At 39.1% G+C, this 13,469-nt stretch overlaps 1 protein-coding gene across 1 annotated transcript in view; it reads right to left on the bottom strand.

The window, feature by feature from the left end:
* LOC148999059 (putative RNA-dependent RNA polymerase 5) overlaps nt 1–13,469 on the bottom strand; it is a 110,981-nt gene that overhangs the window by 74,004 nt on the left and 23,508 nt on the right. Inside the window, exon 5 of the mRNA XM_089141498.1 lies at nt 11,975–12,158. Coding sequence (XP_088997624.1) covers nt 11,975–12,158 — 184 coding nt within the window. The remainder of the gene's footprint in view (nt 1–11,974; nt 12,159–13,469) is intronic.

Below are 13,469 nucleotides of genomic sequence, written 5' to 3'. Positions count from 1 at the left end.
GCTATTGGTTGATTTTGAAAGTAAATTTTTGGGTAACCTTCAAGAAAGGGTATCCCATTTGAGAACCTTGATTTTTTTTTATTTGTTGGATCCTTTCCAATACCTTTCTTGATTTTGAAATACTATTCTTTCTTTCTTAGAGTGAATCCCCCCATTCACTCTATGTTTCTTGAAATCATATGGTGATGTTTATATCTTTGATCTGACCTAAAATCATGAGTTACCCTCTCCTTAATTTTCCACCTATCTTAATGATTGTGGGAAAGGTCTCACACCATTGTTACAACTTTTCCTTCTATCCCTATAATTTTTTGGTTAATCTCTTTTCCCTTTTCAGTCAGTGAATCTACCCTGGGTTATTTTGAAGGAAATTTTAGGGTATCCAATTGAAAACCTTGTTTTCTCTCATTGTTAGACCCTTCCCAATTCCTATTCTTGATTTTGAAATATTATTCTTTCTTTCCCTAGAGTGAATCATTATTCTCTCTAGTCTTTCCATGAGATCCATAGACTGTCTACGATGAAACCCTAATCCTATGATTCAACTAGAACTCTATCTTTTTTACCATGTTTGATGCTTAGACCTTCTTAGATAGTCTTAGTATGTTTTTTAGGAACTCCCCTTCAGATTTCGGAGTAATCGGACTTCAAACGAAGAAGTTATGACCAATTTAGGGTTTGTTGTCGCGTACTGTTCACTTGGTTGACTGGTTGGTCAACTAGACCAAGCTGCCAACCAATCGACCCACGAAGTTAGTAACCTCAATTTTGTTATGTTTTGCTTCCGTTTCCGATTGTTAGGGTTTGTTCCTTAAGTTCAATACATGTTTGTTTAGGGTTATTTTGGTGATCTTGGACTTGCCCATTGATCTCTTTCTCGAATTTTAAGTCGAATTCAAGGTGAGTACACTCACACTATGCATATTTACATACCTTGTTATGATGTGATTCAAATGTATGATTTAACTACTGTTGTTTTACTTTCTTTACATTACATTACTTCGCAATTACAAGTAAGTTACTCATATTGTGACTTACATACTGGATTCAATTATGAATGATGTGAATATGATTTGGACTTGATTGTGATATGTATGAAAGAATGATGTGATGCGAATGCCTAGGTTGTGATTGGGGAATGGTGTGAAACCTAGCCCTAACCTTAACCCGAAAACTCTATTGTTTGTAGGTCCGAAGACCCGAAGTAGAAGTGGAAGTCAACTATGGGCCATATCAGTAGAAGACATGGTGTTTGCCTCCAAACCCATGGAGATTGATGATGATGCCCGATACTTGGAGAACTTGATGGAATTAGAAAGAGACTACATATTGATGAAGAGAAGTTTGGTTGATAACCTTAAAGCTTGGTTGGACATGATTTGAAGGCATTCCTCCATGTTAGGTGAGTTATAATTTATGTTGTGAGAAGCCCATTTGATTTTGATAAGAGATAGGCCCTCATTTCCCTATTTCAGGCTTTGCTGACAGCCTGGGTTTACTGAGCCAATAGACCCAGCCAATCGACCCACAGAGGCAAAAAAATTTTAAGATCCTGTAATAGGGTTTATGTTGCTATATTTATATAGGACTTCGTATTTTTAGTTTCCCTTGCTTCCAAAACACCTAGAGAACGAAGGGAACTCCTCTCAAAGCCTCCATTAGTGTGGAAGAAGATCAACTCTTTAAACTCTCAAGTTTTCCTCTTTTGTTCTTCAATCAAAGGTTAGTAATCACTCTTATATGGTATTGATCTACTCTTACTATGATCTATTCTTTGTACTGAGATTATGAAGAAGATGTTGCATCCTTGCAATCATCTCTTCTACAATCTCCATTCATTCTTTCATGCTATGATCTTCATGTTCAATCCTAACCATGATTCTTATGATTTCTTCATGAAACTATGATCATACTCTTGATGTGATTTCTCTAGCATTATAGATGCATCTTCATGATTATTCATATCCTTGATTTACTGTGTTAATCTACTAGAATGAGATCTCATCATCTCTAGTTCTTCTCTTGAATTCATAGCTTGTTTTCATTAAAAACTATGATTTTATCAAATTAGAAAGTATGATTCTAAATTAAAGTATTGGTTTTGATCGTTGTTTGATGTCTAATCTATGCTAGTTAGTATTGATTACTGTGTTAGAGATTCCCTCCAAGTTTCGTAGCGTTTAGAATCTTGTAGAATAGGTTTCGGATCAAAAATCAGTTTTTGGATGCGTACTGTTCACTGGGTCGACTGGACCAATCGACCCAACCAGTCTTCCCAGCATGACAACAAGAGATTTCTTCGTCCGTTTCAATCCTTTTGATGTTTATTCTTTTAGGATTGCTTCCTAATGATTCTTTAATGCTTGTTTAGGGTTTGTTTGCTAACTTTGGATTCATTCTCTTGTTCGTTCAGAATATCTTCGAATCTATTTAAGCAAAGGACAGTTGTTTCCATATTAACATAGACTGCGTGAATCCTAGTTTCTAAATTAGGAAACACCTATATTTGCTACTGAAATTGTAGTTTCCAATTAAGATATGACTGTTGTAAGTACAGTAAGATCTCACTTTTACATTTCCTTTATGTACTTGATCATGTATGGACTCTTACTCATATATGTTGCATATTCAATTGATCTTGTCTTTATGTATTCTTTCATATGATGAGATATCAGTGGTGTACATTGTGACTGAATTGGGAATGCAATTGATTAGGTATGATTTGGGATTGGAGAATGTCCTTTTGACATTTATGTCCTTGGACATCAGTGGGAATAGTATGGGATATTTCCGATGGTGCCCTTTGACGCTTTCCCAGATTGTTGGTTGTCATACCTAGGACTTGTCTAGCAGTGTTTGGCTAGGATTCCCTTTTATATCAGACTCGATTCGGAAGGGTATTGAGACCGAGTAACCCGTGGTAGAAATGGGGATTTATGGGCACCCAAGACCAGTGAGTCATATCCGTGAGAGGACATAAATCACATTGTGGATACTCGTGAGAGGTCATTCATTGGTAGGGTCACATTTAGTAGACTTGGGCTCATGGGCGTTCAAGACCGGTAGCCAACCCGTGAGAGGACATGCGAGATTCCCGTTTATTATTTGTGGATGACCAATAGAGTTAATGAGTCCGCAGTCCGAGTTGGTTGTAGCCATAGGATACGCTGACTCTAGTGTGAAGGATACCGGAAAGGATCGCCCAGGGCGAGGAATGGACGTATCTAGATCTGAGTTGATATAACTAAGTAGATGACTTGTATTTGGCTAGGCTTTACCTTGACATGCGCCAAGACTTAAACCAATGGTGATATGAGAGAGCAGTGACCTAAACCCCATCCATGGAATGTCTGAGAGGGATGCAGGATCCAATTACCACCGGAGAACCCAAGATACCGAGATGGTTGAGGGAGAGTAATTTGAGACCTACCCAAAGAAGTATGGTGCTATGACTTAAAGCATGTCTGCCTATAGAGACCAGCATACATAAAGTTAGACTCATACATGCATTGTTTGTCTCATATCATTTTGCATCATGCTATGTTTCTGCTATCATGTTAATTATGTTGTTATGGGATAACTTGCCTTGCTGAGTTCTTTTGAACTCACTCCTTTCATGCAAATATCTTTTGTTGGATTATCCTACAGGTGCTGATGACTATGACGGCCAGTATGAGGAAGCGCAAGCTGAAGAAGCATACTTCACGCAAGGTGTTGGCAGTTATGAAGATCTTGATGATGATCCCTCGTGTGATCATGTTACGTACCATGATTAGCCCTACCGTGGAGTGGAAGCGGCCGTGCTTAATTTCTAAAGTTTATGTTTATAAAGACGTTCTTTATAAAGTAGAATAAACTCTAGCTTAATTTGATTACTTCTTTCTTTCCTTTCTTTCAAAATTGGTTGTAATCTTCTTTTGACTTTCGAGCTACATTTCCGTTGTATCCTTGGGAGTGAGATTCCGCCTCACTCTACCTTTTGATTATATATATATTGGTATCATTTTTCGCACTCTGATGTTATTTCGTTACATTGTTTTGATCTTCTAAATAATATTGATAACCTTGATTTAGTCTTGTTCTTGATTATATTATTGTGAATGTAGGAGGTTGAGATTTCCTCGATACTGATCTTCGAGGTTGTGGATCACACACTCGGGTATGCCAAATAGGGTACCGGCTGGGTGGATGTGAAAAATGGGGAATGCCCTTTTGGCGTTTCTGTCATTGGACACCAGTGGAGGTGGTATGGGACGCATTCCTATGGTGCCCCTTAGCGTTTTCCCTAAATACTGGGTGACATACCTAGGACATGTCTAGAAGTGTTTGGCTAGGAAACCCTTGTCATATCTGACCCTATCGGAAGGGGAATTGAGACCGAGTGACCCATGGCAACAATGGGGATTTGTGGGCACTCAAGACCGATAACCAACCCGTGAGATGACATGAATCAAATTGTGGGGGCCATTCATTGGTAGGGTTGCATACTTGCATATGGTAGGCTTGGGCTAGTGGGCGCTTGAGATTGCGGGAAGCATGAGAGGACACGAGAGTTTCCCGTTTACTATGTGTGGATGACCAATAGGATTAAGAGTCTATGTAGCCGAGAAGGAGACGATGACTTTAGTGGGAAAGGTACCGGAAAGATCGCGGGAAGCAAGGAATGGACGTACCTAACCCTAAGTAGATGTGACTCAGTAGATGACTTGCATTAGGCTAAGATTATCCCTGTACACACGCCAGTACTCAGGCCAAACGGTGATGTGAGAGAGTGTTGATCTTAACCCTAGCCAAGGATGTCCGGGAAGGTTTCAGGGCCCATTTACCAAACGAAGAAACCAAGATGCTGGGAAGGCTTAGGGAGAGTGATTTGAGACCCACCCAAAGGAGTACGGTGCTATGACTTAAAGCGTGTCTGCCAATAGAGACCAGCATACATATATAGAGTTAGAAGCATACTTGCACATATTGTTTCATGTCATTGCATTTATGTTTGCCTTGGATTGTGTGTGAAGATGTTTATTGTGGTTGGATTACTTGCGAAGTTCTTTTTTAGCTTACCCTAAGGGAGACATGTTTTTAGATGGTATTGCAGGTGCCAATGACTTTGAGAACCAAAACTATGAAGCCTCGGTGGGTGACTTGTTGCGTTTCCAAGATGTTGGTGACTACGAGCAATGCAGTAACGCATACCCGTGTGATGATGGAGCGCATCAGAATTAGCCGGATCTTGAAGCTTTATTATTTTGTTTAGTATTAGAATGACTCTTAATTTCCTTTCCTTTTCCTTTAGTTATGATAGCTTAGAACTTGCTTTAGATTTCTGATCTACCTTCCGCTTTGTTTGTGGAGTATATTTCCGCTATACTCTACTGTTATCTTTTGATTGGTATCTTGTCATCCGCACTCTGATATTCTTTTGTGATCCTTCTGAGATCCTTTCTTGACTTTATTATTAAATTACTTGAATACAATGATTTGTTCTTGCTTTTGATTATATTATTGTGCTAAGTGGATATGATCATTCCTAAACTTGATCTTCAGGGCTGTGGATCACACACTCGGGTATTCCAGATATGGTACCAACTAGAGGGATGTGAAACTAAGGATGAGAGCAAAGGGACTATGGTTCAGCCAAGGGTTTATGATGAAGAAATTGGTCTAAAACTGAAGTTGTATTTGCTGTTTTGTAAGTTCAGATTCAATCCTACAGTTAGGGTTTCAATGGAGGCTGGGGGAGAGTGATTCTAGGGTTTAGAAGCTAAGGTTGTGGATGGCGCTTAGCTCAAAAATCATTTAGGGTGGGATGGAGCTATCACAAGAGGAAATCGGACTAGAGGGGGAATTGGGGTTTTGCAGAGTTTCAAGTGAGGGGAGGTCTCCACGGTGCCACACGCTGGAAGAATTGGAGAGGGAATAAGAGATGGGGAATGGGTTCAGGGTTTTGTTTACTTGAAGCTTGAGAAGTGAGTTCAAAAATTGTTGAAGCAGATCTCTGTTTAGAGGTTCTTCAATGGCTGCCATAGGTGAGTGAATGGCTGCCATAGGTGAGTGAAGAAGCAGGAAAATCTGGAAAATGCAGAAAATAAGGAAATCTCAAACCGCAAGTCGAGGGGAAGTCTTCCTTCAATGCATGTTTTTTATTCATTCATAATCGAGGAATGGTATACAAGTTGTGGGGGATTTTCATAGCCTCATTACATTGAGGGAATGCAACTAGGACTCTCTAACTTGACTCTAATTAGGAAATCAACTTAGGGAATCCAATTTGAATTAAAACTCCCTATTACAACTAACTTAACTTTCTAAACTAGAAAAGGACTCCAAAATAAGAGTTCCTAAACAAATACAACTTGCAAAATAAGCAACTAACTTCCGGAGGGAATCCTACTTGAAAATTGGATTCTAACTGGGACTCCTACTTAGACAAGAACTCTTTCATAACTCATCAAGGAATTATCCAAATTATAAAATAAGAATAGATCTAGTATCCTTGTAAGGAGTGGATTCTAACTTAAGGGAATCTCTCTCTAATTGGAACTCCTAAAGGACCTAAACAAACTGGGACTCTTCAATAGCTTGACCAAAACATAATCAAACTCAAAGATAGAAGTACATATAGACACCTAACAGCTGTCTGCATCCAAATAGTCCTACAAGGCACCAAAAGAGGTAGTTAAATGACCAAAGTACCACTAGTCAGATTCAGCCAGCTCTTGGTGTCACATGATTGTGGGCTGAATTTGGGCCTAAAATATGAAGGGCCCTATGGTCACCAATCCAGGTTATATTAGTTCTCCCCTACTTGAAAACAATCATAACCTGATGAATGTGCTTATCGTGTGATTCTAGATCAATCCTCTGGAGATCTTCCATGTGAACTTGTCCTCGCATCTTGCAGTGGGTGGTAGGGGTAACAGGTATGCTGCCGCTTGCACCATTCCTAGGCAAAATTCTAACAAGGTAGAAACAATAGGAACGAAGAATGGGTGCCTTCTATTCAAATAGTCATAGGGGCATGTTACATTTGATATACCTAGGCCCAAAGTCTTCAGAAAAAAACAACCTTGAACCTTGTAGTGTGGTGGAGAAAACAACTTGTGTGCAGCAATGTGGACCATTCTTGGGAAAAACTCTAGCAATGTAAGAGAACTACGAATGCTTCAATCTTAGGAACTTCCTTCTCAGAGAACTAGGGGTGTCAATAAAACCATGCTGACTCAGCGCCGCCCCGCCCGATTCCAGCCCGATTTTTTCAACCCAAAGAGTGGGCTTGTGTTACAAAATAATAAGCCCTGACAGGGTAGGGTAGGGTCGAGTCGGGTTCAGGTTTAGCCCTCAGGCCAACCCCACCCAACCCAACTACACCCTATATTAATTAACTTAACTAAAGTTATACTTAAAAAGTTATTCAATAGAATCAATACTAGAATTATATACCAATGCAACGTTATCAACAAAGAGGTCATCGGTTCGATTCTACTTGGTGGCAATATTATTATCACTTTTGTTTCCCACTAAAAATTAGGGTCAGGGTTAATCAGGGCCAACCCGACCCTATCAGGGTTAATCAGGGCAGGTCAGGTTGGGTTAAGCCCCATCAAAGTCAGGTTAGGGTTGGAAATTTTTAAACGTTGGTGGGGTTGGGTTGGGCTTCAGATGTAGTTTCAATCTCTAGGGCAGGGTTAGGGTTAAAGGCTAGCCCAGCCTATCCTGGCCGGTTGACACCCCAACAGAGAACCATGGGGACTTGACGAATTCAACATACTCATACTCAAACTAGTAGTCATATCCATAAAACCTTCTGTAGACATCTCCCTAGCTGGTGTTGTTGCTTCATCATGTCTTTGTAGTCTTTTCACTTTTGTAGCTTCTTCAGCTATCATGTCTTTGTCATCATGGGCTTGAATCAACTCTTGGTCTTAATGTCTTATACTATTTTAGTCTTGTGGTCCCTATCAAGCTCTTCTGACATCACTTTAGTAGACATGGGACAGCATCTCTTTATATTCCACTATTTCATTAAGATCCTGATAATTGTCCAAGTGTTCTCCTTCATCAAAGAAGTCTTCTAGGGCTTCTTCTAGAGGCAGGCAGAGTACTTCTTCAATAGTTTGTTTGTGGGTTTCAAAACAACTCCCCTTCTTTGAGGGCACTCCAGGCAAGGTTTAAAGTCCCACGATACGATACGATACAATACTAGCTGATACGTATCCATATTGGATACAACCGATACATTAATATCGGAACGTCTCTCTATTAGATTGCACCAAAATATATTGCCCATACAATAAAATATTCAATACAAGACAATATGTCTCTTAAAATCACCTGAACAATACTATACTCGATACTGTTACTTTAAACCCTACTCCCAAGCAAAGTGATCCTTCATATAGTTACTAGGGTCGCTATTGTTGGCGTAGCCTGTTTTCCTATAGTCTGTCCTAGGAGATCATTGAAAAGTTGTGGAGGTGGAGTCAACTATGAATGGATTGGTGGCTGGTTGATCCTTCCTATGGACAGTACCCTGATTATTGCATATCCTCTGATCATGTTCACCAAGTAATAAGATACTATGAGCTATTCCAAGGTGGGTGGTGAGTGATGATAGGGTCTTTCTTTATGAGGCCTTTCTCCACCTTCAAACCGGTTATATAAAGGATTCTCATACCTTAATTTTCTAGCATGACATATCATTGTTTATTTCTTCTCTGTACGTGTGACTTCTACTGGCTTCTCCACAATGGTGGAAGGCACTTTGGGAATTTAACCATGGGGGTGGAGAAGGGGGTACTTCTTTTCTTCTACAGATTTGCTCTAATTGGGACACTCCATTAGATAAGCCCTGTATTTGTGCTGCCAAACCTTGTAATTGTGTCCACATATCTGTTTGGGCCTTCTGTATGTTCTCAATATGCCTGGCTATTGTGGACTTGTCCATATCTCTGGCTACTGCTGACTCATCTTGCTCTGACTACTGTTGATTCCTCTGGCTCTGATACCAATAAATGTAACCCAGGATCTCAATTGGAAACAACAGTAGAATTAGTGTCAAATCTCACTTTTTCAGGCCTGAACTTAGTCCATTCTCAAAGTGCAACAGCTGTGAAGGTTCAAATATACCCTGCAGTTGTAGGTCTAGGGTTTATGTTTGAGGGCTCATAGAGTCATAGGATTAAAGGAGGACTTAGGGTTGATAACTTGATTGAGGTAGGAAATAGGTTTCGGCCAGCAGGGTAGGGGTTGGAAAATTAGAAATTAAATTTGACTCTGTGGAATATCAGTTTCACATTTGATTCCCAACCTAGGGTTTTAGAATTAGGTCTTCTAATGTGTCAAGGACTCTAGTGGGGTGGTTTACCAAAAAAATAAAAAGGACTCTAGTGGGGTGGCTGAGGATGAGAGGAAAGGAATTAAGGTTCAGCCAGGGGTTTATGATGAAGAAACTAGTCAGAAACTGAAGTTGAATTTGCTGTTTTGTAAGTTCAGATTCAATCCTAAGGTTTAGGGTTTCGATGGAGGCTAGGGGAAGGTAATTCTAGGGTTTAGAAGCTAGGGTTAGGGTTGGGGTTGGTGCTTAGGACGAAGGTCAGTTAGGGTGGGATGGAGTTATATCACAAGAGGGAATGGGAATTAGAGGAGGAATTACGGTTCTGCAGAATTTCGAGTGGGGGGAGGTATCCTCTGGTGCCGCAAGGTGGAGGAAGGTTGGGAGAACTGGAGAAGGAATAGGGGATGGGGAACGGGCTGGAGGTTTTTCTTACTTGATGCTTAAGAAGCGACTTTAAGAATTGTTGAAGAAGATAATTGTTTACAGGTTCTTCAATGGCTGCGGCAGGTGAGTGAAGAAGCAGGAAGATCTTGAAATTGCAGAAAATAAGAAACTCTCAAACCCAGGTCATGGGGCTCTCTCCCATGACTCCCAAGCCTTCCTTCAACACATGCTTTTTTATTCATTCATTTACAAGTTGCGGGGGCTTTTGTATAGCCTCATTACATTGAAGGAACGCAACTACGACTCTCTAACTCGACTCTAATTAGGAAAGATACTTGGACTCAACTTAGGGAATCCAATTTGGATTAGATTCCTATTAAAACTAATTTAACTTTCTAAATGAGGAAAAGACTCTTAAATTACAGTTCCTAAACAAATACAAGTTGCAAAATAAGCAACCAACTTCTAGAGAGAATCCTACTTGAAAATTGGATTGCAATTGGGAGTCTTACTTGGACAAGGACTCTTTTATAAAATAAGAGTAGATGTAGGATCCTTATAGGCAGTGGATTCTAACTTCTAAGGGAATCCCTCTCTAATTGGGACCGCTAACAAGACTGGGACCATTCAATAGCTTGACCAAACTCAAAGATTAAAGTAGATATAGACTCCAAACAGCTGTCTGTATCCAACTAGCCCTACTGGGGCCTCAAGAGGGAGGGTTAAATGAACAAAATACCCCCTGTCAGATTCAGCCAGCTCTTGGCGTCACATGCTGTTGGCTGAAGTTGTGCCTAAAATATGAGGGGCCTATGGTTGCCAACCCTGGTTACATCACTTTCAAGTAGGAAGCCCTTGGTTGCTTACTCGATCACATGGAGGTCCTTTACCACTAAGGCAACACTCTTTATTAATTGTACTCTGATTTCTTAATTCTGTTACATGCACATGCCTTCTATTTATAGCCTTTGTACTGACTTTCTTAGTCTTACTCAAACATAGACTCTCACTTGAATTCAAATAGCAATCTTTATCACTAACCTAAAAGGACTCCTTATCAGGTCTATTTAATTAATTACATTATCCCTAATTAGACCTGACATAACCTAGACTAACTTAAGACTCTTAAAGCTAAATTAAAACATTAAAAAAAAAAAATCTGATTTCTTAATTCTGTTACATGCACATGCCTTCTATTTATAGCCTTTGTACTGACTTTCTTAGTCTTACTCAAACATAGACTCTCACTTGAATTCAAATAGCAATCTTTATCACTAACCTAAAAGGACTCCTTATCAGGTCTATTTAATTAATTACATTATCCCTAATTAGACCTGACATAACCTAGACTAACTTAAGACTCTTAAAGCTAAATTAAAACATTAAAAAAAAAAGGAATATTCTGCCAGTATATCTTAAGTTGAGCAAAATTTACATAATTAGACCAATTAAACTAAAATAAAAACCTATTTCCGTATTTGGCCTAAACAATAAACTTATCAGCCCATAGAGTAGACCCATGACCCCATAAACCCATTGAACTAAGGCCCAATGCCCCAACACTCATATGTATCAACCTTCAACCACAAGTTGACTTCAAAGGGAAATTGGCAAATTTGGTGCCAGACCTGCATCCGAAAACCTCAGAAAAAAAGACCAATACCTGCAAAGATTTAAAGTAAATGGGCTAAGGAAGGAATTTGAGAGCCCTATAAGAAAATTTGGTTTCAAGTGGATCCTTTGCCTTACTTGTGTTTACCCCACGTTATAAAATTGCTTCACAGATTTGCATCAGGGATCCAGGAGTTCTATGCCAAATTTTGGTTTCAGGCACCCTGGCCCTTGCTTATTCTTACACAGGCATTTTGATAAAATTGCTTCACGCCTTTACAGGCTTTTAAAAATAGGCAACAAAAATTTATAACAGACAACAATCTCGTTTAATAATTCAACCTTTCTCATTGTCCAATCCATAAGGTGTACAGAGGACAAAATGTTCATCACTATCTTCGAACACAGGTAATGACAATGAAAAATTACACATACAGCCACAACCATACAGATAAAGGAACTCTTAAATAATATAAGTACAAGCTTGAATATGCATAAGCTGAACATAGAATAATGAACTCTGGGTGGCTTTCATGGTTTTGAAATTGTATGTTGTGACACCCATGAAAACAACAAAAGGATGAGCCAGAACTAACCACTGAAGCTTGACTTGTTAACATAACCATCTTAAAAAAAAAAACCCACCAAAGAAACGATAGTTGCGCAGACCCACAAAAATTCCCCCTTCTGCAATGTTTTGGACCTTTTGGTAGATCGAAGTCCATGCTGAATCCTTTCTGTCATCATCTTTAGAAAACTTGACCAGTAGTACATTATCATCCCCTACAACCTTCTGAAGATGAGTTCTCCGTTTATCATAAAATGGCCCCTGAAGAAGTACATGGATTTTACCATTTTACCAAGACATAGCTTCATTTACATAAAAGGAATTTAAACAGAAAAATTGCTCACTCCACCATTCAACAAGTAAAATGAAAAACCCAAACGCGTATATTTTTTTTGTGTTAACATGGGTGTCCAGCCATTTGGCCTCACTATTCCTGCGGGTTAATAGTCACCTCGCAACTGCATGAACCGGGTCACACCAGCCAAAACAATACACTAACTCAGTAAAAGTCACAGTAACTTTCATGTTCTTTTCAATAGAATTTCTTTTCCCTTTACTAGGTCCCGTTGGGGGGGGAGAGAGTAGACTGAATTGATTTATTATAAAAAAAATAACTAAAGAAAAGAATAACCTGCTCATTTTCATGTCATTCCTGGCTTTTAACAGTCGATTTCTATTTTTTCAAGTCAGGATTTCCAATTTCAAAATTAGCAAGTTTCTATTTATTGATCCTATATAATTTAGGATGTTTCTATTTTGTTACTGCTGAGAATATTAACAAAATAACTCAGTAATGTATATCATGCAGATCCACACTCGACTTGGGCTTATTTTCCTTGAAATAAGCCTTGGTTGGGTGTACTGGTATTGGGCACTTGAACCCATGGTTTTAAGTTGTGATAGAGCTCTTCAAGGGGCCAATGAAAGTAGAGAGGCAAAGTACAACAATGTTAGTTTACTTTATAAGTCTAAGGGTTATTAGGTCTTTAATTTTTTCCTCCACCCATGGGAGGCTTCCTTAAGTGTTTAAGTTAAAGTAATTGAGTCTTTTCTTAGAATTGTATTTATGTTTTACACCACCCACGAACTGAAAGGATACTCTTGTGTTCAATATACAATTCCTATTAGTTGGGGTTTATGTCTAAGGTCAACTAGGAAGGTCGTTTGTTATTAGAAACCTTTTCCAGTAAGGAAAAGAATTATAGAATTATTAGCTTTCCAATTTACAATAAAAAGGTTGTTAAGGTCTCTAAATATCCAATCAACGGGATCAACACAGCAGACTGATTATTGATTATCAAATTGAATTACAAACAAGCTTTGAGCTGTTTTCTTTTTTTCCACCATGAGAGACAGTGCTAGTGAATCACATCCGATGCGTTGGTGAGTAACATCCAAGGAAGCCCTAGGTGAGTAATGTCCTAATGCGTTGGTGAGTAACATCCAAGGAAGCCCTAGGTGAGTAATGTCCTAGTGCTATCCTAGCCTGATGAGTACTATCAAGGATAACTAACCTAGGTGAGTTATTTTGCAGTTCATATCACGTGTAAGGCTACTAAGCGATAAAAGGTT

Source organism: Hakea prostrata, unplaced genomic scaffold (genome assembly GCF_041222555.1).
Source record: "Hakea prostrata isolate BN-2017 unplaced genomic scaffold, UWA_Hpros_2 contig_55, whole genome shotgun sequence".
Classification (NCBI taxonomy): Eukaryota; Viridiplantae; Streptophyta; class Magnoliopsida; order Proteales; family Proteaceae; genus Hakea; species Hakea prostrata.
Note: the sequence above shows the minus strand (reverse complement) of the source record. Positions and strands in the feature narration are given on the sequence as shown.